Source organism: Danio rerio, chromosome 6 (assembly GCF_052040795.2).
Source record: "Danio rerio strain M-AB ecotype USA chromosome 6, GRCz13ab, whole genome shotgun sequence".
NCBI classification, from domain to species: domain Eukaryota; kingdom Metazoa; phylum Chordata; class Actinopteri; order Cypriniformes; family Danionidae; genus Danio; species Danio rerio.
Window position 1 is genome coordinate 11,800,880 of NC_141026.1, and position 25,530 is coordinate 11,826,409.

Here is a 25,530-nt window from a genome sequence, read left to right on the forward strand (position 1 = left end):
GAAAAGGTTACAAAAGTGTTCTTGTGAAAGAGATCATTAATATTTACCATACCTTTTCAAAACCATTATGCAAATGCGCCATTTGAAATTGAAGGCAAAAAAGAAGGATTTTTATATATAGGAGACAAACATGACATTGCCTGAAAGCCGAAATGTTTTCTAAATTGTTTCCAATTTCCAAATGTGGTTTATCTGTAAGGGTACTTTCCTGAAGACCCTGAAGAAATTTCTCTCTTCCTGCTTTAAAAGGATAGTTCACCCAAAAAGTAAACCTCTGTTATGATTTACTCTTCCTCCATTGTTTCAAATCTGTTTGACTTTCTTCTGTTGAGCACAAATTAAGATATACTGAAACACACATTGGAAAAAACATTCATAGTATTTTTTTGTTTCTACTATGGATGTCAATAGCTGCTTTTTCCCAACATTCTTTAGATCATCTTGCTTTGTGTTCAACACTAGAAAGGAAAGTCATGAAAGTTTAGAGTAAATAGTGAGGAACTGTTCATTTTTCGGTGAACTATTCCTGTAATAAATCAACATTCAGCATTTTATTTCAATAGTACACGCTTTTCACTGGTTGATTTTTCAGATCACAAATACATAATCAACACACAGACGCTCGGCCTTCAGTGTCTCTTGCCTTTGTGTGAATGATTCTGTGACTTTATACAAAAAAAATAAATAAATAAATAGTGGTTCACCGATTCTCTGTTCAATCAGTGCATCTTTAAAGAGAACCAAACTCCAAATGTGAGGATTGTAACGCTGACAGCATTTTGGAGATTTCAGTCTTTCCCAATTTAATTAGACAGTATCCCTAATGCATGATTGAAAACAGAAGCTACAATGACGATGGAATGTCCGCTGACTAAATTGTCAGTCAATCAATAAACCAACCAATCTGATCACAAGTGCTCCATGTTCGTGCATGTGACGTCAAGATGTCATAAATAAGGTCAATGACGTCTACAATATCTCAATAAAAATCACAGATAAAGTTATTGGATTGTTAAACAGCAATATTTAAATGCTCTGTTGGCATCTTGTTCTTACGGGGCAGCAGGTAAATCGTGCCGTCAGTGCTGAGCTGTAGTTTGTACTCTCTTCTTGTCTTTCAACAGTCTGTACACCTCATTGTAAAGTTTCCCGACATTCTCTTTTCGTCTCACAAAGCTTGCTACAGCTTTGGGTGGCCATCTTGCTTTTTATCTTTTCACTGGTTGGTTTTTCAGATCAAAAATGCAAAATCAACACAGACGCTCTGCCTTCAGTGTCTCTTGCTTATGTTGATGTTACAGTTGCAGACTTTGTGACATAAAAAACTGGCTTGGTGGATTCTGTTCAATCAGTGCATCTCTAAAGAGAACCAAACTCCAAGTGTGAGGATTGTAACACTGACAGCATTTTGGAGATTTCAGTCTTTCCCAGTTCAATTAGACAGTATTCCTAATGCATGATTGAAAACAGAAGCTAGAATGACGATCCAATGTCCGCTGACTAAATTGTCAGTCAATCAATAAACCAACCAATCTGATCACAAGTGCTCCATGTTCGTGCATGTGACGTCAAGAGGTCATAAATAGGGTCAATGACGTCTACAATATCTCAATAAAAATCACAGATAAAGTTATTGAATTGTTATACAGCAATATTTAAATGCTCTGTTGGCATCTTGTTCTTACAGGGCAGCAGGTAAACCGTGCCGTCAGTGCTGAGCTGTTGTTTGTACTCTCTTCTCGTCTTTCAACAGTCTCAACACCTCACTGTAAAGTTTCCTGACCTTCTCTTTCGTCTAACAAAGTTCTCTAGCATTCCTCTTTTTCTCTTTCTCGCATTGATCCTTCTTTCACTTGTGACAGCCTTGGGTGGCCATGTTGCTTCTCATTGCTTAGTTAGTTGGTTTTTCAGATTACAAATACATAATCAACACACAGACGCTCTGCCTTCAGCGTCTCTTGCCTTTGTTGATGTTCTAGTTACAGAGATTGTGACATTAAAAAAACTGCCATGGTTGATTCTGTGTTCAATCAGTGCATCTCTAAAGAGAACCAAACTCCAAGTGTGAGGATTGTAACACTGACAGCATTTCAGAGATTTCAGTCTTTCCCAATTCAGTTAGACAGTATTCCTAATGCATGATTAAAAAGCAGAAGCTAGAATGACGATCCAATGTATCCAACGTCCGCTGACTAAATTGTTAGTCAATTAATAAACCAACCAATCTGATCATAAGTGCTCCATGTTCGTGCATGTGACGTCAAGAGGTCATAAATAAGGTCAATGACGTCTACAATATCTCAATAAAAATCACAGATAAAGTTATTGAATTGTTATACAGCAATATTTAAATTCTCTGTTGGCATCTTGTTCTTACAGGGCAGCAGGTAAACCGTGCCGTCAATGCTGAGCTGTAGTTTTTACTCTCTTCTTGTCTTTCAACAGTCTGTACACCTCATTGTAAAGTTTCCCTACATTCTCTTTTCGTCTCACAAAGCTTGCTACAGCTTTGGGCGGCCATCTTGCTTTTTATCTTATCACTGGTTGGTTTTTCAGATCAAAAATGCAAAATCAACACAGACGCTCTGCCTTCAGTGTCTTTTGCTTATGTGATGTTCCAGTTACAGAGTTTGTGACATAAAAAACTGGCTTGGTTGATTCTGTGTTCAATCAGTGCATCTCTAAAGAGAACCAAACTCCAAATGTGAGGATTGTAACGCTTACAGCATTTTGGAGATTTCAGTCTTTCCCAATTCAGTTAGACAGTATCCCTAATGCATGATTGAAAACAGAAGCTAGAATGACGATGCAATGTCCGCTGACTAAATTGTCAGTCAATTAATAAACCAACCAATCTGATCACAAGTGCTCCATGTTCGTGCATGTGACGTCAAGATGTCATAAATAAGGTCAATGACGTCTACAATATCTCAATAAAAATCACAGATAAAGTTATTGAATTGTTATACAGCAATATTTAAATGCTCTGTTGGCATCTTGTTCTTACAGGGCAGAAGGTAAACCGTGCCGTCAGTGCTGAGCTGTAGTTTTTACTCTATTGGATTGTACAAATTTCCATGCTCGTCTTTCAACAGTCTGAACACGTCATTGTAAAGTTTCCTGACCTTCTCTTTCGTCCAACAAGGTTCTCTGTCGTTTCTGTCTTTCTCTTCCTCGCATTGATCCTTCTTTCACTTGTGACAGCCTTGGGTGGCCATCTTGCTTCTCATTCCTTAGTTAGTTGGTTTTTCAGATCACAAATACATAATCAACACACAGACGCTCTGTTCAGCATCTCTTGCCTTTGTTGATGTTCTAGTTACAGACTTTGTGACAAAAAACTGGCTTGGTTGATTCTGTGTTCAATCAGTAAACTCTAAAGAGAACCAAACTCCAAATGTGAGGATTGTAACGCTTATAGCATTTTGGAGATTTCAGTCTTCCGCAATTTAATTAGACAGTAGCCCTAATGCATGATTGAAAACAGAAGCTAGAATGACGATGCAATGTCCACTGACTAAATTGTCAGTCAATTAATAAACCAACCAATCTGATCACAAGTGCTCCATGTTCGTGCATGTGACGTCAAGATGTCATAAATAAGGTCAATGACGTCTACAATATCTCAATAAAAATCACAGATAAAGTTATTGAATTGTTAAACAGCAATATTTAAATGCTCTGTTGGCATCTTGTTCTTACAGGGCAGCAGGTAAACCGTGCAGTCAGTGTCAATGTCAATTTTTTTTATTTAGCACTATTTAACCCAACCACAGGTTGACCAATGTGCTGCACAATACAAATCTAAACAGATTAAAAAAAAAAAAAAAAATATATATATATATATATATATATATATATATATATATATATATATATATATATATATATATATATAAAATTATAACTGAAATAGAAAATTTTCACTGATAAAATGCCAAATCAAAGAGGTAAGTTTTCAACCTAGATTTAAAAACAGACATGGATTGAACAGATCTCATACAGAGAGGCAGAGCATTCCGCATCCTACGACTAGCTACTGTGAAGGCATGGTCACCTCTTCATTTCAGCCTCAACTTGGGGATGCATAACAGTCTCTGGTTAGATGACTGAAAAGACCAACCAGGCTGATGCCCAATTAACATGTCTGACAGATAAGAAGGTGCCAGGCCATTTAGTGCTGAGCTGTAGTTTGTACTCTCTGAGATTGTAACAGTTTCCACACTCATCTTTCAACAGTCTGAACACCTCATTGTAAAGTTTCCTGACCTTATTTTTCGTCTAACAAAGTTCTCTAGCTTTCCTCTCTTTCTCTTTCACGCATTGATCCTTCTTTCACTTGCTACAGCTTGTTTCTCATCTTATCACTGGTTGGTTTTTCAGATCACAAATACATAATCAACACACAGACGCTCTGGCTTTAGTGTCTCTTGCCTTTGTTGATGTTCCAGTTACAGACTTTGTGACTGAAAAAAACTGACTTGGTTGATTCTGTGTTCAATCAGTGCATCTCTAAAGCAAACCAAACTCCAAGTGTGAGCGTTGTAACACAACAAGTCCTTCCTAATTCAATTAGACAGTTGCATTAATGCATGATTAAAATCAGAAGCTACAAGGCAGATGCAATGTTCAATGAATAAATGTTTATTCAATCTATAAACCAACCAATCTGATCATAAGTGCTCCAAGTTTGTGCATGTGACGTCAAGAGATAATAAATAAGGTCAATGACATCTGCAACATCTCAATAAAAAAACAAAAATGAAGTTATTGGATTGTTATCATGCAGCAACCTCACCCTCTCCCTCATGAAGCAAATTTGAAAGTAACTGAAACTGCAATTCATCGAAATTTCGCTAGTCCTGGTTCTATAATAAAGCAGATTTTATTGTAAAAAGAAAGAGGTTCATATAATTAATATTAACCTTCATTTTTACCCTTCAATTTTTTTAGAACTCATTCGTCTCTTTTTTTTTGAGTTATATTTATTCTGCATAATTAAGGGTGTGGTCACTTGAGATACAGCTAGGTCTCGCTGATCGTCGTCCCTTTACCTCAGCTGATTCCGGCTGATTAGCTGATAAACTCAGCATATGCATGGTATTTTTATTTTGTTTTATGTGGCTTTACACAGTCAGTTGCCTTTTGGAATTATTTCTTACAATTATCAGATGATATGGCATGCTGTGTGCAATTTATTGTGCTCACAAACCATTCACGTGGCCTCCATTTGCCAGGTGAGTGAAATTATATACTTATTTACCATATCTATAAATGTTTTTGTTTTATTAAAGATCATTTAAAATTTTTTTAGAACTGTAAACCACTCCAGAATCTGACAGACTAATTAGCTGTAGGCTCTAGAACAGTCATCTGAAACACTGTCATACAGTCTTATGCCTGGATTTCATAAGTAGCCTTGCGTGTACAAACACAGACTATGTTTAAAGTATTTGGAAGTAATTTGTGTTTTCCTCCTGTAGAAAAGCATCATAAGAACAATACTTAGTGGCTCAAAGTATTACACCAGTGTTTTTAAAAGACTAAACACTTTATTGCTATAGTACACAACCAAGCACATATGATCAGAACACAAACGAGTTGCAGGTAATGAAGTAATAAGCGCTTCTCCCAAAGAAAAGCCTGTCTAAGCAAAATGCTAGCAGGCACCTGTAGCTCCGCTCATGCTCCGCCCCTTTTACTTGTTTGGTTTCCACCGGTTGGTGCGATGACACACAAACAAAATGGCGACATTTGGCTATGCCTACTGCTTCTTTTGGGTTCGTCAGAAACCTGTGGGTGACGTCATGGATACTACGTCCATATCTGTTACAGTCTATGATTGCTATACAGCAATATTTAAATCCTCTGTTGGCATCTTGTTCTTGAGTGTTGTGTTTCGAGGCAGCAGGTAAACCGTGCCGTCAGTGCTGAGCTGTAGTTTGTACTCTCTGGGACTGTACGAGTTTTATGAAGTGTACTGGCATCCTTTCACTTAGGAAAAACCACAGAAAGAGCTGAGAGATATGACACGATGCATAAACCTGCATTAAACACATATTTTAGGTGGTTTACATGTATTTGTTGCCTCATTACAAATAAACACAGGAAATATCACAATATTTATTTGTTAAACTGACAAAATATACCTTTAAACAGACGTTGTCTCTTTTGGAAGCACAGAATAAACTTATAATCTCACATTTTACATTCGGGAGAGCTGTGAACATTATGCAGTTGTCCTTGAATGGCTGCCTCACAAAACTGCTCCTTTTACAATCCCTGTTTTTAAAATAAGAGTCCTCAATTCAATTAGACAGTAGCCTTAATGCATGATTGAAACCAGAAGCTAGAATGACGATGTCAGTCAAGTCAATAAAATCAACTAATCTGATCACAAGTGCTCATAGTATGTCATCAAGAGTTCATAAATAAGGCCCACAACATCTCAATAAACCACAGATAGAGTCATTGAATTGTTATACAGCAACATTTAAATCCCCTGATGACATCTTGTTCTTGAGAGCTGTGTTACGAGGCAGCAGGTAAACCGTGCCGTCAGTGCTAAGCTGTAGTTTGTACTCTCTGGGACTGTACGAGTTTTATGAAGTGTACTGGCATCCTTTCACTTAGTCACTTAGGAAAACCACCGAAAGAGCTGAGAGATATGACACGATGCATAAACCTGCATTAAACACATATCTTAAGTGGTTTACATGTATTTGTTGCCTCATTACAAATAAACACAGGAAATATCACAATATTTATTTGTTAAACTGACAAAATATACCTCTAAACAGACATAGTCTCTTTTGGAAGCACAGAATAAACTTATAATCTCACATTTTACATTCGGGAGAGCTGTGAACATTATGCGGTTGTCCTTGAATGCCTGCCTCACAAAACTGCTCCTTTTACAATCCCTGTTTTCAAAATAAGAGTCCTCAATTCAATTAGACAGTAGCCTTAATGCATGATTGAAACCAGAAGCTAGGATGACGATGTCAGTCAAGTCAATAAAATCAACTAATCTGATCACAAGTGCTCATAGTATGTCATCAAGAGTTCATAAATAAGGCCCACAACATCTCAATGAAACCACAGATAGAGTCGTTGAATTGTTATACAGCAATATTTAAATCCCCTGTTGACATCTTGTTCTTGTGAGCTGTGTTACGAGGCAGCAGGTAAACCGTGCCGTCAGTGCTAAGCTGTAGTTTGTACTCTCTAGGACTGTACGAGTTTTATGAAGTGTACTGGCATCCTTTTACTTAGTCACTTAGGAAAACCACCGAAAGAGCTGAGAGATATGACACGATGCATAAACCTGCATTAAACACATATTTTAAGTGGTTTACATGTATTTGTTGCCTCTTTACAAATAAACACAGGAAATATCACAATATTTATTTGTTAAACTGGCAAAATATACCTCTAAACAGACGTTGTCTCTTTTGGAAGCACAGAATAAACTTATAATCTCACATTTTACATTCGGGAGAGCTGTGAACATTATGCAGTTGTCCTTGAATGCCTGCTTCACAAGACTGCTCCTTTTTACAATCCCTGTTTTTAAAATAAGAGTCCTCATTTCAATTAGACAGTAGCCTTAACGCATGATTAAAACCAGAAGCTAGAATGACGATGTCAGTCAAGTCAATAAAATAAACTAATCTGATCACAAGTGCTCATAGTATGTCATCAAGAGTTCATAAATAAGGCCCACAACATCTCAATAAAACCACAGATAGAGTCGTTGAATTGTTATACAGCAACATTTAAATCCCCTGTTGACATCTTGTTCTTGTGAGCTGTGTTACGAGGCAGCAGGTAAACCGTGCCGTCAGTGCTAAGCTGTAGTTTGTACTCTCTGGGATTGTACGAGTTCCCATGCTCGTCTTTCAACAGTCTGAACACCTCGTTGTAAAGTTTCCCGACCTTCTCTTTCGTCTCACAAAGTTCTCTAGCGTTCCTCTCTTTCTCTTCCATGCATTGATCTTTCTTCCTCTTCAGGTCTTCGATTTCGTCTTCGAGCCCGAAGAGACTATCCATCTTCCGCTTGCGGCAGCTTTGGGCGGCCATCTTATTTTTACCCCGCCTCCGAATATCTCTGATAAGTGTGTGTTGAGCGTGGTTGAGTTTACATGTGCTAATGGCTTCATTGAACGCTTCCACAGGCAGGTGAATGATGTCATGCACACTTAAAGGCAAACTCAACGCTTGGGCTCGCTGTTCGTCACGACACCCGCGGCGAACTCTAGTCTTTTGCGTTTGTTCTTGTGCATTTGTAACAGTTTCATACATCATTGCGTCTGCGGACAACGATAGCAGATCAGTGTAATCTGATTGGATGCTCTCCAGCTCGTCTTTGTCCGACTGTTCATTACTTAAGGACTCATAAAGGGAAGTCTCTAAATCTACAGAGCCCACAGAAGCCGAGTCATCAAAACCCAGCATAACGTGGCGCTCCTCGAATTGTGAGAGAGTCTGTTGGGCAGGCGCCATGTTTAATTGGTCAGCATTAATGGTGTATGTGTTCAGCTCAGAGCAAAACTCACTGAGGACCGAATCGTTTATCTGGCTTTTCGGTAAAATGAGTTCGCTCTCAGGGCTGTAGACTGCATTTGAGGGGGAATACATAGAGTTACTAGAGTCCGAGAGTGTCTGTATGCATGTTTCCAGGACTTCTACTGGATCAGAGGGCAGGCATGTTAAAGAGTCTGATATGGCTTGTGTGAGTTCACTGACGCAGCAGAAAGCATCTGTTGAGTTTTCTGGATGTGGATCGGGGAGGTTAGGTTGGCAGATTTCAGCGATGTCCTCTAGGGGCAAGCTTGAGCTGTCAGACTCCAAGACATCCAGATAATACTAACAGGAAAAAAGAAAACTTTTTTAATTAAGGGATTTTTAAATAAGTTCTTGAGAACAAAAAAAATAGTGTTACATCAGAATTTAATTTAAATTCAAGCATCATTCAGAAAATATAGAATTGTAAAATCGAGAACATGTCTCACAAATAAACGCAAATCACGATGTATTCTGAGGTCAGTGTAATAAATAATAATCATATTTCTTTGTGATATGACATGGTGCATTAAACACATGCAAAATTATCATATTTGAACAAATTGGGAAGAAATTGCTTGTTAAATTAGTGTCTTTTCAACTAAAGTAGACATATTTATGTGATTAGATTAACCTAGTTTGTTCCTGAATTGTGTTGTGGATGAAATATTGGTTAAAGTATAACTATATTTGACAAAAGGTACAAACAGCGATGTATTTAGATTCAGAATTTTGAAGCTTCAACTAATATGGAAACACAAGCAGAAACTAATATCAACCTTTGCATAAACTGATTAGTTTTAAAAAGTGTATACTGGCATCTTTTCTCTCTGGAAAAAACACAGAAAGAGCTGTGTGATATGACACGGTGCATAAATGTGCATTAAATGCATGCAAAATAATCATATTAGAACAAATAGAGAATAAATTCCTGTCTTTTTAACTGAAGTGGACATATTTATGTGACCAGAGTAACCCAGTTTTCTCCCGAGTCGTGTTGTGGAAGAAAAATTGGCTGAATTATTAAACGATTATATATTATACTCCATAATAGCACAGGACAGGAATTAATATCACCATCTGCACAAACGTTCGGTTCAGTCTTAAATAAATAAATGCAGTTGTTTTGAACACTTCAATTATCAAAGAATCCAGAATAATTGCAGTTTCCACCAAAATATTAAACACCACTACTGCTTTCAACATTAGTAAATGTTTCTTGGTCATTAAATCATATTAACATGCTTTCTGGCTGTATTATACGACACTGAAGACTGGAAAGACGATGCTGAAAAAAGTCTCTAGATGTCTTGAACACCTTGATTAGTTGGATCAGCTGTGTTTAATAAGGGCTTGAGCAAAATTGTGCAGAGCTGCGGCCCTCCAGGTATCAAGTTTGAGACCATTGCTCTAGGTATTTTCATATTTTTATTATATGGTGGCTTTAAGAAATTGCTTATAAAAAATAAGAGAATAAGATAACTGCATTCTCATGATTAAAAAGGGGCAAGTTACCATTCAAAAGCCTGACACTGTGCATATCTTAGATGGTAAATATAAGTATTTACACTAATATTCAATAGTTTTTTTTAATTTCAATTAGGATGCATTACCTAACAGAAGTCACAAGATTCAGATTTAAAATAAATGCTGTTGTTTTAAGCACTTCAACTATCAAAAAATTGCCATTTTCACCAAAATATTAAATGCCAGTACTGTTTTCAGCATTGATAATACTAATAAAAAAAAAAAGCTTCTAGATCAATAAATCATACTAGAGTTATTTCTGGTAGAATTACGCGACACTGAGGACTAAAGTGACGATGCTGAAAATTAATTATCAGAGGCAAGAGTTACATTTTAAAATATATTAAAATGTACATCTAAATCTACATAGTATTACCCGGCAATTATCCTCGATTTAGAGGACTATGTGGGCTGTGGGTGTCATTTCAGACAAGGCTAATGTAGAGACAGCTGTGATATGTCGGAATGTCCTTTTCAAAGATAATAGGGACATTACCTGCATGCTATCATATGGTGACTGTAAACATTAACCCATGGTATCTCAGATAAGCGTACACCTCAGATTAATTACTATTGCTTTAAAAGCTTTAATATTGCTGATTAGATAAATTGTATGTATTGCTTTAGACATTTTTACACAGAGTTGAACAAATAATATGCGGAGGAATTTGAAATTAGACAATTTTACCGAGATATGTTAGTTATGTTATTTTGATGTTACAAAAAAGAAGAAATATGTGTCAAATTTGAAGAAAAAAATGTCTGAATGCTGCCTACACTAACCTACGTATTTCATTCGTCATAAGACGACGCCAAACAATCAAGAGGAGCGGCAATAAAGATAAACATGAATATGTATTTGTTTTTAAGAGCCCTTATTATGGGTTTTTGAAAATGTCAGTGTGCAACACATGCAGTGTGTAACAGCTTTAAGTGAAGTGAAATATGCAGCTAAGGCTAAAATCTGAAAGTCCACCATGTTTAAAACTATTAAATCGTCTATTAAAGAGTCGACTCAGAGTGGTTCAAATGAATCGTGAAGGTAATGAGTCTTTAGCTGTATTGGCATGACATTAATACAGAACTAAAGCCCCACTCATTTGTTGCGCATGCAGACGCAGGAAAATTGAAACCCTCCGGGCCCGCCCACAAACACTGAATCATGTCGTGAAGACGCTGTGCTCTGAAGTGTGAGGGAAAGTTAGTGTTATTTTCCCGACCCAAATATAAGGCTGTGAAGAGTCAGTGGTTGAATTTTTTTTTGTAAAAATACCTCAGCATTATTGCCCCAGCCTTGTGCTGTGATCCCGTCATTTTTCTGACGAGTGCTTCAGCAATTTATATGCTTACAACAAGGGAATCACGGAAGGATCAGAAAAGACTATTGATGTTTGGAACTTAGTCAGAGCTTGACAGGAACTTTACAGTACACCGTTCATGGATCAGTTTTTTTCTCCATTTCACAAGTGTAAGTAACTTGAGTGTGATTAAAATGATTGCCTTTTTGTTTTCTATAGCTAGCAAATTATGTATTTATTGTGTTTTGTTACTTGTGACCGCTTGTACTGTTTCTGGTTAACTCTTTATATTCTCATATCGCGTCTAAAACCATGTTGAAAACTTGACGCATGCCGCTTTATTTACGGATTTAAATGCGTTTGTGAGCTCACAATCGTCTGCCATTTGTTGTTGCTATGGCCACTGTCAGCTGTTCCTCTACATGTGCGGTGGTCATTAACGTGTTCGTTAATTGTCGAGATGATTCGAAGTACGCGCATAGGCCTGTGTTATTAGTTTCAGTGGTTGCATTCAGCCATTTTTGTGTCTATAAACTTTATGTTAATTTAAGAGTTAAATATTACAGGTCGCGTCAATGATTTGTGTCTAGTTGTTTAGTTTTGTGGCAAGTTTAGTAAGTGGGATAATGTACCTCTAGTTGGTTGTTTATGCATAATAAAGCTCATTCATTCATTCATTAATTTTCCTTCGGCTTAGTCCCTTATTTATCAGGGGTAGCCACAGCGGAGTGAACCAACAACAATTCCAGCATATGTTTTATGCAGCGGAAGCCCTGCAACCCAGTACTGGGAGACACCCATACACTCTTGTATTTACACACACATACACTATGGACAATTTAGCTTACCCAATTCACCTAAACTGCATGTCTTTGGACTGTGGGGGAAACTGGAGCACCTGGAGGAAACCCATGCAAACACAGGAACAACATGAAAACTCCATACAATAATGCCAACTGGCCCAGCCGGGACTCAAACCAGCGACCTTCTTGCTGTGAGGCGACAGTGCTAACCACTAGTGCCCCCCATCTCTTTTTTTATTTGTACATCATTTTACAAAATTTTAAATGTTACACTGTCTGTAAACTTGCTAAGAAAATGTATTCCATAACTCAAATGATAAACTTATTGTTGATAAGCATGTGTGATTTTCGCATTGTGCATGTGTGAAAGTACCTGTAAATCTGGCAGCGACGCCAGCTCACCGAAACCCTGCTTCTGAGAAGGAAGCTTCTGAGGCTTCTGAGAAAACAGCAGGGCAGACAACAAGGGATTCTGGGTAACAGGTGAAGACTGAATCGACATCGTAGAGGGTAACATTTCTGAGAAAGGCACAGCCTGAAGGATAGTAAAAAAAAAACACAATCTCTGTAAGCAACAATGAACAAGAGAAAGTGTGTGGGTGTGTGAGCGGGTCTTATTTTGTGAGACTTTTGTTATTTTGTGGGGTTTTCTGTATTAACAGTATTCGATCATCATTTACTCACCTTCCACTTCTTCTGAACCTGAGTTTCATTCTTGTAATGAACACAAAAGAGGATATTTGGAAGAATGTTGGAAACCGAACGTTGTTGGTCCCTACTGACCTCTGTAGTATGCTTTACTTCAACAATAAGGGTAAGTTTTCAACTTTTTGATTACCAAAATTAACAACTATCTGCTTTTGTGTTCAGCAGAAAAATAATACAAGTGTCGAACAATGTGGTAGTGAATGTAAATATTCATTTTCGGGTGAACTTTCTAACTCTTTTAACCCTTGTGTGCTGTTGGGGACGTTTCGTCCACTCTGGGGTTCTTTTTGAGGCTTAATTTGGCCACAACTTTCTTGGTGTTTCAGCAAATTTATTGATTTTTGTTGACAAATCTTATTTTGACACACATTTTTGGAAAATACTTTGAAAATTGTCAAAAACTCAACAATACTTTAATTTACTGCCCTTTCGTTGCTTGTAGCTGACTTTGCCCAGGTAAACCACCAATAATAAAAAATGCATGATTATTTGGTGTCAAGGCTTTGCAGACCAAAAGTGTGGTTATAATGAAAGTCATTGGTGCAAAAACAGCCACGAACATAACAAATGAGTAGTCAACTTAAACAATAGACAAGAGTTAAAGGTGCCAGGTTAAGGTTAATAGAGGATCTTGGAAAATGCTAACATTACATTAGCCTCATAGCACTGAAAGTACACACTGTAAGGGCCTACTCACACTATGCTATCCGTACCATGCCCAGGCCCGTTTTCTGGATCGTTTGAGAAGTGTTAGTGCTCTAAATCGGGCTCAGGCACGGCTCACTTGGCCGGCCCTTGCCCTGTTGGAAGAGGTGTGCCTGAGTATGGTTCACGTGGGCGCGCTACGCTTGTGTGTGCAAAACGCGCCATGGCTGGAAAACAGCCTGAAAATGTCCAAAACCCCTCTAAAACCAGACTGGTTGACCAGCTAAAACCAGCAAACCAGTCTAGGCTGGTTTAAGCTGGAATTTTCTGTAGGGATGCTGGCTAATTAAAATAAATAAAAAAAAGTAGAGCAAGAATCCAGTGCTAGTTTCAGTGCTTTTGTGTTGCCTTCTTAGAAAAATCTGGGGAACTGACTACAATTGCTAAATTCACCGTTTGATTATATTGATTACACCTCTTATCTCAATATGTTCAGATGCAGTAGTAAAACACTGAGGAGACCTGCTGGTTAAAAGGGATAAAGCTGAATTAAAATCATAATCTAAAAATAAACAGATCTTTATCATTTGTCTGTGTGGACACATATATTTATTGTTGTATTATATATTCATCGTTATGGTGCTCAGTGTGAAGGGCCTTTACTAAGGGATCCGTGTTGTTTTTTTGTACACATGTGAAGTAAAATGGTTACCTGAGAGTTCACAGATGAAGGGCTGGGCAAACACTCTCCAGTTTCCTCGTCTAGTTTCTGTAACCTCTGCATTATCCTTTCAAGCTCTCTCTCTCTTTTCAAGTCTCTTTCTCTTGTTCTCTCTCTCATGGTCTCCTCCTCCCTCTGCCGGAGACATCCATCAAAGATCTCGCGCTCCACCCCCAAATCCACATCCTGCCTCCATAAAATATCAATCACAGCCTAAACACAGAGGGACATAATGTAAAACAGATAATTCCATGTTTGTGTGTGGCCATACACGCATATTATAATAGGAGTATGTTTGCATGAACTTTCTGCGAACTCTTGTGATATCAGTCATGTTTTGTGCATGATTTGCATCCGCATTCATTTGCCTGACTGCCGCCTTATTGCCAAATACACCTGTAATGTGACTACATGAGCACAGGCAGGGGTAGCATAACAAAAAACAGAACCGTTGAGGGTGGTTTAGGATTAGTAGATGCCTTAAAACTATATCTAAAGAATAATAGACAAAAGGAGCACATGTTGCCATTAAAAAATATTGAATAAAATATTTCTAGGATGTTTACCAGGTTGTTTCTAATACTGTTCAAACAAGCTAATTACACTTTAACACACTGCATTGTAGCTTTTTACAACATTGTCAACATACAGTATTAGTTGTTAGTTGCTAACATGAATTAACATGTTCTTAACTTATTGCTAGCATGAATTAGTATGTTCCCAGCATGTTTTAGCATGAATTAGCATGCTACCAGCATGTTTTAACATTAAAATAACACCTTGGTAACATGTTTACCATGTTGTTTTGTTTCTAACACTGATTGTTCAAGCTTGCTGATTACATGTTAACATACTGCATCGTAGCTTTATAGCATATTGTCAACCTACAGTATTAGGTGCTAGCATGTTCAACACACTGCAAACATTAATTAACATGTTGTTAACCTATTGTTAGCATGAATTAGTATGTTACCAGTATGTTCCTAGCATGAATTAGCATGCTACCAGCATGTTTTAACACTGAAATGTATCTTGCAGGTTAGATGCTTCTAATAATTACCATGCTGCTAACATGTTTCAATGTTTTGCTAGTGTAACTGAGGCCAGCTAGTACGTTCTGTGCAGGTAAACCTCACTCCTCCGACCTCTAAAGGTGCTCTAGCGACAGACACTAGAGGCCGTGGTCTTTAGCCTCCTTTTTAGAGCAAGCGACTCCCATGCGGAAGGTTGCCGGGTCAATATTAGCTCGGAGCGGATTGGGTGACATTGGTGCCGTGACCTGGATGGTAGTGAGGTTTAGGGGGGTGAGTGTAACAGAGGCCAGCTAGTAAGTGCTGTGCAGGTAAACCTCACTTCTCTGGAGTAAAAGTGCTCTAGCGACAAATGCTAGAGGCCGTGGTCTTTAGCTTCCTTGTTAGAGCAACCGACTTCCATTTGAAGGTTGCCTGTTCGATACCAGCTCAGAGTGGGTTGGGTGGTGTAGGACTGGCGGGGTTACACTAGTATGGAACACTTGTGATTTTTAACTATATTCCAAGATTTCAGCTACCACGTTGCTAGCATGAGTTAGTAGGTTACCAGAATAATGCTAACATGAATTAGTATGCTATTAGCATCTTGTAATACTATGCCATAACACCTTGCTAACATGTTTCAACATGTTGCTTGAATAAAAATTCAACCACACTGAGCTGAACTAAACTGAACTTCACCTGAAACTGGACTGATGCAGTTTCAATTTACTAGAACTTCTATGTTAAGCTGCTTCACATAATCTACATTGTAAAAGCGATATAGAAATAAAGATGAACTGGTTCGAATGTTACCAGGATACACATTGTAAAAGCTCTTTTTAACAAGTTGTTAAGGATGATCTGGGTTTTTTTGCTAATTAAAAGAAAATTGCATCTAACCGGGTATATTCTTATTAACAAAAGAATATATATACACTACTTGACAAAAGTCTTGTCTAAGTTTTAGAAACAATAAATAACACCTTGACTTCTAGTTGATGATTTGGTAGTAGAAGTGGCTTATATGAAAGGCAAAGGCCTCTAGATTACTCTTATTTTACCAAAATAAAATATGAACATGCCTTGAGTTTTAATTAGGACAGTAAGGTCTGACTTTGCTTAGACAAAGGTCTTGTCACTTAACAGAAATAATGTACAGTATGAAATATAAAGTCATGGTGCAGTGGAAAAAGAATGAATACTGTGTTTGACTCCCGTGAGCTTGGTGGACTGCATCCATACATGTCTGCAATGACTCAAATAACTTCTTAATAAAGTCACCTGGAATGGCAAAGAAAGTGTTCTTGCAGGACTCCCAGAGTTCATCAAGATTCTTTTAATTCATCTTCAATGCCTCCTTCATCTAACTCCAATAAATGAACCCTCAATAATGTTCATGTCTGGTGACTGGGCTGGCCAATCCTGGAGCACCGGGATCTTCTTTGCTTTCAGGAACTTTGATGTGGAGGCTGAAGCATGAGAAGCTATCCTGCTGAATAATTTGTCCTCTCCTGATGTTTGTGATGTAGTGGGCAGCACAAATGCCTCTTTTCCAAATGTCCAACTAGAAGTCAAGTTATTATCTGTTGCTCTTACAACTGGGATTGACAACAAGACTTTTTGTCAGGTAGCGCACACACACACACACACACACACACACACACACACGCACGCACGCACGCACGCACGCACGCACACACACACACACACACACACACACACACACACACACACACACACATATTCACTCTAAATCCCAACTGTGAACTTTATCAAATGAAATGAGTGTAGTTAACTCAAAATTTACTGAAAGTTAATTCTACTCATTTGAAAAAAGTTTTGAACTAAGTGTTGTAGATAATGAGTTAATTAAATACCTCATTACTTCAAGTTCACAGTACTTATATAGATTCGTTTTTTTTTACTCAAATGGTTTGTAGCAATCGGTTTCCTCAAACGGTTTGAGTTGTCTTAACTTATTGGGTTTTACAGTACTCAGTTGGTTTGAGTTCTCTTCATTTATTGGGTTTTACTGTGCTCAAATTGCTTCATTTACTCAGATGGATTAAGTTCACCGTACTCATTAGAATTAGTTTTTGAACTTAAATGGTTTGTTGCAATTGATTTCCTCAAATGGTTTGAGTTACCTAAACTTTTTGTGTTTTACAGTACATATATATTTATTAAGTCTTTATCTTTATCCTGTACATTAAGTCTTTAAATACTGTTGCGAATCATCAGGTGCCTTGGAGTGCAAAACATTAAGAGCCATTGATATAAGATCACATGTAATCACTTCTTTTGCTACAATAAATGGTAATCCAAGAGTTTATGAGGCTTGTATAAATTTGGTCAGAGGTTGTGCTGCCACTGAGGAAGCTTATCTATATGATATACAACATGTTGTAGTGCGTGCTTTCTACTCCAAACGTCAATGACATCTGCCGTGCGAACTACACACTGTAATCCCGAATAAGTTGACAAAACTCAAAAAATTTGAGGTAATCAGTTACGTCAAATTTTTTAAGTTATGAAATTATCTATTTTAAGTAAACAGAAACATTAAGTTTTGAGTTTGTTGTACTCATGCAAGACACTTCACCTAACTTAAAATACCCAAGTTACTCAGCTTATACGTTTTAATTGCAATTAACTTAATTGTTTTAATTTTTCCAAACTTTAAATACTTAGTCACCCAGCTCATACATTTTAATACCAATTAACTTAATTGCTTTAATTTCTTTCAACTTTAAATACTTAAATCACCCAGCTCATACATTTTAATAGCAATTAACTTATTTTTAATTATTTATCTCACCTTTACATACTTAGTCACCCAGCTCATACATTTTGATAGCATTTTTTAAAATTAACTTCTCCATCGTCAGTTTCACAAATAAAATTAGCCATTATTTTAATCTTTAAACCCCATAAATCTGTCAAAATAAATCTGTAATTTAGAACACACAGACAACACCATTTTAGACATTTATTTTTAAAGAAAAAATGTCCAACAGTACTTTCAAATTTGTCTCCTATGCAATTACAAATGTCTTAAAACGATAAAAACTATTAGACATAAAGAGATTGAAAATGAACACTATTCTGAAATTAATAAAAAATTACCCACAATGTAAATATATCAGACATAAGAGCCTCAAGAAAAAACAACTATAAGTTTGATAAAATTTAATAATACATTAATAAGTGTAAAACTTAGTCTTAAGGCATTCGTTAAAAAAATAATAAGTGCACATTCTGTGAAGTGACTCGTTTAGTGTAAACTACACAGAAACTGTATATATATATATATATATATATATATATATATATATATATATATATATATATATATATATATCGTTAAAGTCAGAATTATTCGCCCCCATTTATTTTTTCCCCCAATTTCTGTTTAACGGAGAGCATATATATATATATATATATATATATATATATATATATATATATATATATATATATATATATATTCAGTCTTGGTTGAACTATGATTCTGTCATTTACTTATTCCAAACCTGTTTGAGTTTCTTTCTTCTGTTAAACACTTAAAAGGTTATTTTTGACCAAAAAAAAAAAAAAGCTGAGACCTGTAACCACCGATTTCCACAGTATTTGTTTTCCTATTAGAAAGTCAGTGGTTACAGGTTGTCAGCTTTACTTAACTTTTGAGTTCAACAGAAGCAAGAAATTCAAGCAGGTTTGGGACAAGTGAAGAGTTAGTAAATGACAGAATTTTACATTTGGACAAACTATCCCTATATATAATAAAATGCATACTTACCAATTAAAGGTAAATAAATGTTTTGAAGTTACTACCCCAGAGACAGTCTTTATTAAGTAAAAAAAAAAACAATCAACTCATTCTTTAAGGTTTCCATGCTACAAGACTTTTTATTTTCCATCATCCATGCCAAGCAAAACTTTTTGCACAAGTTCAAAGTCCTTTACTATATATTATGTGAAAAAGACAAGAAAGGTCTGGAAGTGTGCTGTGGGTGGTGTCCAATTCATCCTTCAGGACAACAGAGACCCTCAGTGAATGCAGGGCCAATAAAGCATCTTCAGTCAGCAGGATTATCAATCTAAAAATATAATTCAAGGATAATAATGTAAGGACAGTATCAAAATGACTGAGCCAATATTATAAGATTCATCAACTATTCGTGATTACAAATATGTTAAGTAAAAGTTTTCAAAACTTTCATCTTTTCATTAAACATGCCTAATTGTGAAAAGAATGAATGAAGTCTTACCAGGGTGTTCCTAAAGAATCTTAAGTCACGCTCACGCAGCAAGACCAAAAGACCTCTGATAAGAGTAGTCCGTCATGAACTGACATCATGCAGTTCCTGGAAATCAAGTATAATAAATGATGAATAAATGATTTTAAATCAATTTAAAAAATAAAATAAAATAAAAATTCAAATTATATTTTAATGTATACTTTAACGTGACCCCAAACATACCTGCTCATTATAAACCTTTAAAAGATTAGCCAGGGAATCTGCTGTCTTGCCAGTTTTGGATGCTGTTTGCCTTGAAATTGTCATCAAATTAAATAGGTGGTGGTCCAGTTGTGCAAAGAATTTGTGGGGAAAATTCTCATTTGTAACATGTTGGTACTCTGCAAACAGCAAAAAGAAACAAGAGAGAATTTCATAAAACAAACCCACACCACAAAATATACAATTCTAGAAAAAAATGTATTAATATTATTATTATGTTTCATTTACTTATCTATTTTTTACCTCAGATGAAAATCAGGTGTTGATCAGATGTTGAAAGCAGGATCTTCATGTTGTAAACTGAACTCAAGGTCTAGCTGAAGTTTCACTTTCCTTGTAGTTCCTATCTGTAGTCAGCAACACCCGACCTTCAATTCTGTATGTACACAAAGTCACAGTGTCATTTAGCTGAGAGTGGAAGTAGTAAAATTGCATGATGTCTAACGTTAACCTCCAAAACGGTTAGCAATAGAGCTGATTATCATGTTAGTTGCTTTGATTTGATGAACACAGATTTAATTTAAACAGTATTGAAATTTCTAAAACTGAATAGGACGACAAAGAAATTTAAGGCCTGATTTTAAAAGCTAGAAATAACAAAACTTACCTTATTGTCTAATGATGTAAAAATATATAGACTAAAATATTTATATTTTTAAGATATAAATATATTTTAAGCTACAAAATTTGCACATCAGAAAACTATGTCTTGTTTACCACGTCTTGAATATTTTGTTTTGTTATTATTTTATTTAATAACATAATTTTGTATTAATGTGTTATAGATATGCATACTTTGTTTTTTAGGCTGTTTATATTCTCTCCAGAGTAAACATTTAAAAAAATAGATTGAAAAAAAAAAACTTTTATCATACCTTTAAAATACATTTGACCTAAATGACATTTAAACTCATTTAACTGATCGCATTAATCAGGTAATCATTGATATGCAGAGATGTCGTCTTAAGCGCTAGGAAATATTAAGTGTTGATCAGTGCTGGTGATTGAGGTAAAGTTAGTTTTATATTTACACATTCAGACTTTCTCCTTAATAATATAATTTCAGAAAGGTAATTTTTGCATATTCTTAATGGTGAAATCATATTAGCAGCCAATGACTTTCAAAGTACAACATTGTTCAGTCAAAAAAAAGTGCATTTAGTGTAATATTGTTTTCATGTCATACTTGCATGTGATTTCAGAACGAATAGACAAAGTACCATGGTAAACAATTTATGGAGCGAGTCACAAGTTGTTACTAAATGAATGTATGAATATAAAACCAACTTTACCTCAATGTGGTAGTGTAAAATGAAGCTCTGCTCTGTACCTGCTCAGGTGAGGAGCGCAGCTTAAATGTTCTCCGTCAGGCTAACGTTATCCTCATACATGGATCAGCAAGCAACAAGCTGCGTGTGCAAGTGTTTAGGCGGAGATCATTTGAGTTATGATTAATGTTGTTTCTTGCGCCTTTCGTTTCCGAAGTGCCTACAGATTGCAAAGATAATACCACATTCACACACTGGATGGAGAGCGCAGCGCCATGACATGCGGTTGTGAGAGCGCGCGTCTCCATGACAACTTCAGCACAGGCTGAGAAAAGGCATACTCGCGCCAAGATTTAAATTTTTTTAAAAAATGTAATCTGCCGATTTAAAATATTTAACGTTAGTTAGCAACAAGTGAGGCTAAACATGTTTTCTGTAATGTACGACATGTAAACACACCCTGATTAACTCTAAATTACATTGAACTGTTACTGTGATTATATTAATTAAAACATACATTTAATATTTCTTGGATTTGTAAATATTTTACTTACTGTAGTGTGAAGCGAGGCCGATCCGCCATCTTGAAAAAAACGAATGAAGCATGAGCACGTACGTGAACCTGGATGACGTCAGACGCAAAATCACTGGGCTGACAGATTTTGAGTTAATGAAACTTTAAAGAGACATTTTGTATAAATTAAACCCAGCAGAATTGTTCACCTTACTTGAAAGATTAAATTTTTTCAAACTCAAAAATAAGAAAAAGTTCTAAATACTCATCAAGGTTAATTAAGATAAACAAATTTTAATGATTTAAGTTAATAGAACTCAATTCAATTAATTAGTTACAGCATTAGGGTTTACAGTGCAGATGTGGCACTGAAAATAGAAACAGTTCAGATCAGTTCAGATCAGACAAGTTCATTTCAGTTCAGATCAGATTCAGGCAAGAAATAATAGCTGACATAGTCCTGTAATTGCATGAGTGAACCTGAATTCAGAATGAGTGCCCATGAGCAGAGATGTCAGATTTCAAACTGTACTTATCCCTGATATCAGGTCTGCATATTTTTTACAATCATTTTAAACCACTATCAGCGACAGATATTAGCAATGGTGTTTAGAAGGTAGGACATTGTCTTGTGCACATTGTTAGTGTGTGTGAACCTAAAGGCCATTACACCACAGACTTCTGAGTGAGCACATTTTTTGTGAATACATGCTAAAATTGCTTCAAAACAGAGCCCAAAGCGTTTCTAATAGTCGGTCATGAAGGCCTTGAACTTTTTGCCCTCTCACTGGAGTCACGCAAGCAAATAAATGCTTCAGATTGCGCATGAGATTACGAATTTAGTTCACAGAGCAACCTAAAAAAACAATCCATCAGATACTACTACACACACACGCACAAAAAAAATCCAGAACAAGAATAACTGGGAGAAAGAAGGTATAAAGGTGAGCTGAGTGAAAGGTGAGTACACACGCCTACAGCTGGGTGGTGATTTTGATGATGCAACTGTGGTAAAGTGCAGACAGACTGATAGAGCCTTTGCGTGCATAAAGGACAGTTGATTTATGAATTAACTCTTCTCAGAGGGATAAATGGCTACCCAGCCCGAAACAGTAGTGCAGTTGTGGGTGTGACTGGATCAGGTGCACAAAGTCAAATGTTTATTTAACTACCCAGTCACTTCAATACCTGACAGCCAGATTCATGACAGCCTCCGCCAGCATTCGAGACCACAGCCCCAGAGCTATTCTGTCTGCCCACCACTCCCCATATACAGGCCGGCATTCAGGAATAACAAAGGAATTTTTTCAGCTTTACTATTCTCAGTGTTTTTAAGGTGATTTACCACAGGTGAAAAGGTGTACTTTACATCAACTGGTAAAAAAGTAATAAAAAATAATAAAAAAGTTTATATATATATATATATATATATATATATATATATATATATATATATATATATATATATATATATGATTTATTGCATTTATTAATATTGGGAAATATTATTAAATTTAAACTATTGTTAATATATACATTGCACACCAGAAAATTCAGCTATTTGTATATTAAGCATGGGCCGGTGTAAGATTCTGACGGTATGATAACCTTGGATAACATATGATTACTGTTCTAAAATATATTATTTTTACATGTCAGGGTAAAAAACAAAAACTTTTCCCCCATTTGAAGTCAATATGTTATATTTTGAGAAACATTTAATATATTTTGGAGCAGTACACTGTAAAAACTATACGATCAATTAGACCCGACAGCATATGTTTTTAGGTCATTGTAACTTTTTAAGCGAAGTTAATCATATTCTAACTTAATTGTATAAGTCAGTTGGACATATTATAAGTTCAATGGACTAATAAAGTTAATTTGATTAAGATTTATTTTTTACAGTGTAGGAACGGTAATGCAGAAAATTTTGGCAGTTTTAATACCTTGACTTTCTCAAACCACGCTATACCTTGAAAACAGCTATCATCCCATGCCAAATATATATATATATATATATATATATATATATATATATATATATATATATATATATATATATATATATATATATATATATATATAAATATATATATATATATATATATATATATATATATATATATATATAGTGTAGCTGACTTTTCTGGTGTGCAGTGTCACATTATTCTTTAGAATTATATGCTCAGCAATATTTTTTGTGCTGATTTGCATTTTTCATTATATATGCATTTAACATATAAAGCATCCAGTTGAAGGTAAAAATATCTCTGTGAAACCCTGTGCCATTTCAATTATTTTCAAATATTTCCCAAGTGACGTTCAACAAAGTTTAGTTTTTAATATCAAAGATATTTTCACAGTATTTCAAATAATATTAATTTCTGCTAAAGAAAGTCTTGTTTCTTTCTTCTGTTTGGTTGGAATTGTTTTAAAAATAAAAAGCAGTTTTAAAATATTAAAATATATTTTAAGGTCAATGTTATTAGCCTCTAGTTTTATTACATTTATTTGGTACAGAAAAAAAGCATTGCTGTCCAATGACTTGCTTAATAAAACTTAATAAAACTTGTCAAGTTAACCTAATTCACCTTCCTAATTAAACCTTAAAGTTGCAATTTAAGCTGAATGCTAATATCTTGCAAAATAACGAGTTACATTTTATGTGCTACCATCATGGCAAAGCAAAATAAATTAGTTTTTAGAAAATAGTTAAAGCTATTATATAGAAAAATCCTCTCTCTGTTAAACAGCACTGAATATTTGAAAAATAAATAACATTAATATGTGTGGTTGCTTCATACAACTACAGTTATTATTAATCATCACTCTTACTAATATTAATGACTTGATTACAAAACAATATTATAACTACATTATTATAAAACATCATTACTTTATTCCCTACATTATTATCATTTCTAAAAATCCAGTTAATATAATGTTTAATCGTATATATGGATTTACTCTAACCCACTGCTTGACAAAGTATATCTGTTTGCTATCAAAGTTTGTAAACTTACCGACTCGTGTTGAAATTGAGCTGAAAGGTCGTCCATGTCTTCCAGCTGATGTTATGATGGAGAAGCAACACACACGACAGCGCGCATATTTCTGAATCAAATCTGACGACACGCGTGTGTAACAGAACCAAATACACATGGGAGCCTCCCACAATATCCACCAGCCAATCAACAAGCAGATGAGGAATTCGGTAACGATCTTCAGCCAATCGTGCTTTTAAACCCGCCTACTATAAAGCATCGACCAATAACAGCCTTCAACTCCAGTCAGACATGCCTTTATCAATTTATTACATGCCTTTACAGCGTTATTTCTTCATCGATAACAATATCGATGAAATTATTTGATCTTAAACGTTTAAACAAACAAAAGCACCCCGTCTTACCTCATTGAAACGTTAAATTCCACAAACATTGCTACCTGTTTTGGTTTTTATCTCAGTGCTTATAAGTAGGCTACATCTAAAGATGTGAATTTACTTGCCAAGTAAAATCTTAGAGGAATTATTTTTGATAAACTGCCCATCTCGTGCTCTACTTTACATAAAACATAACATAACATAACATAACATAACATAACATAACATAACATAACATAACATGTGTCTAACATCTTTAAATGAAGCATTCGTTGTAAGTCTTTTAAGAATTTCTTCCCCCTCCGCTTTTAAGACGCCACGAAATGTGACAGGTAGCTGTGATTAGTGACATGCCCACTCCACCTATGCCAAGGGTACGAGCTCAGAGAACTGTCTCCGACGAGCGCGTTCATGAGTGCCCTACACGTTCACGTTTGGCAGCTCCACGTCGACATTCCTTTAGAGACGTAGAGAGAGAGAGAGAGAGAGAGAAAGGGGGTCCAGCGGTACATTCAGTCTGTTTCGAGGCACATTCAGAAGAGCCACCGGTCAGCCGAAAG

General features: G+C 35.9%; 1 protein-coding gene and 1 long non-coding RNA gene across 4 annotated transcripts; both read right to left on the bottom strand.

The window, feature by feature from the left end:
- Nucleotides 1-6,750: 6,750 nt before the first annotated feature.
- nfe2l2b (nfe2 like bZIP transcription factor 2b) lies at nt 6,751-24,753 on the bottom strand. 2 transcript variants are annotated; one of them, NM_001257183.1, is given in 4 exon segments: nt 7,739-8,868; nt 12,567-12,728; nt 14,259-14,480; nt 24,612-24,753. In NM_001257183.1, coding segments are annotated over 4 exon segments (1,524 nt in total). In that variant the 5' UTR covers nt 24,648-24,753; the 3' UTR covers nt 7,739-7,764.
- On the bottom strand, nt 18,966-21,670 carry LOC147843387 (uncharacterized). 2 transcript variants are annotated; one of them, XR_015493310.1, is made up of 6 exons: nt 21,626-21,670; nt 21,134-21,291; nt 20,047-20,179; nt 19,765-19,922; nt 19,552-19,647; nt 18,966-19,380 (listed from the first exon to the last, which is right to left on the bottom strand). It is a non-coding gene; the product is annotated as an uncharacterized LOC147843387 (long non-coding RNA). The 2 variants fall into 2 exon arrangements; XR_015493309.1 differs by lacking the exon at nt 21,134-21,291 and having other exon boundaries at nt 19,165-19,380.
- Nucleotides 24,754-25,530: the final 777 nt, after the last annotated feature.

What these genes read in the sequence shown, in the direction of transcription:
- nfe2l2b (XM_087254830.1), bottom strand. Translation starts at nt 8,640, where the DNA reads ATGTATTCCCCCTCAAATGCAGTCTACAGCCCTGAGAGCGAACTCATT.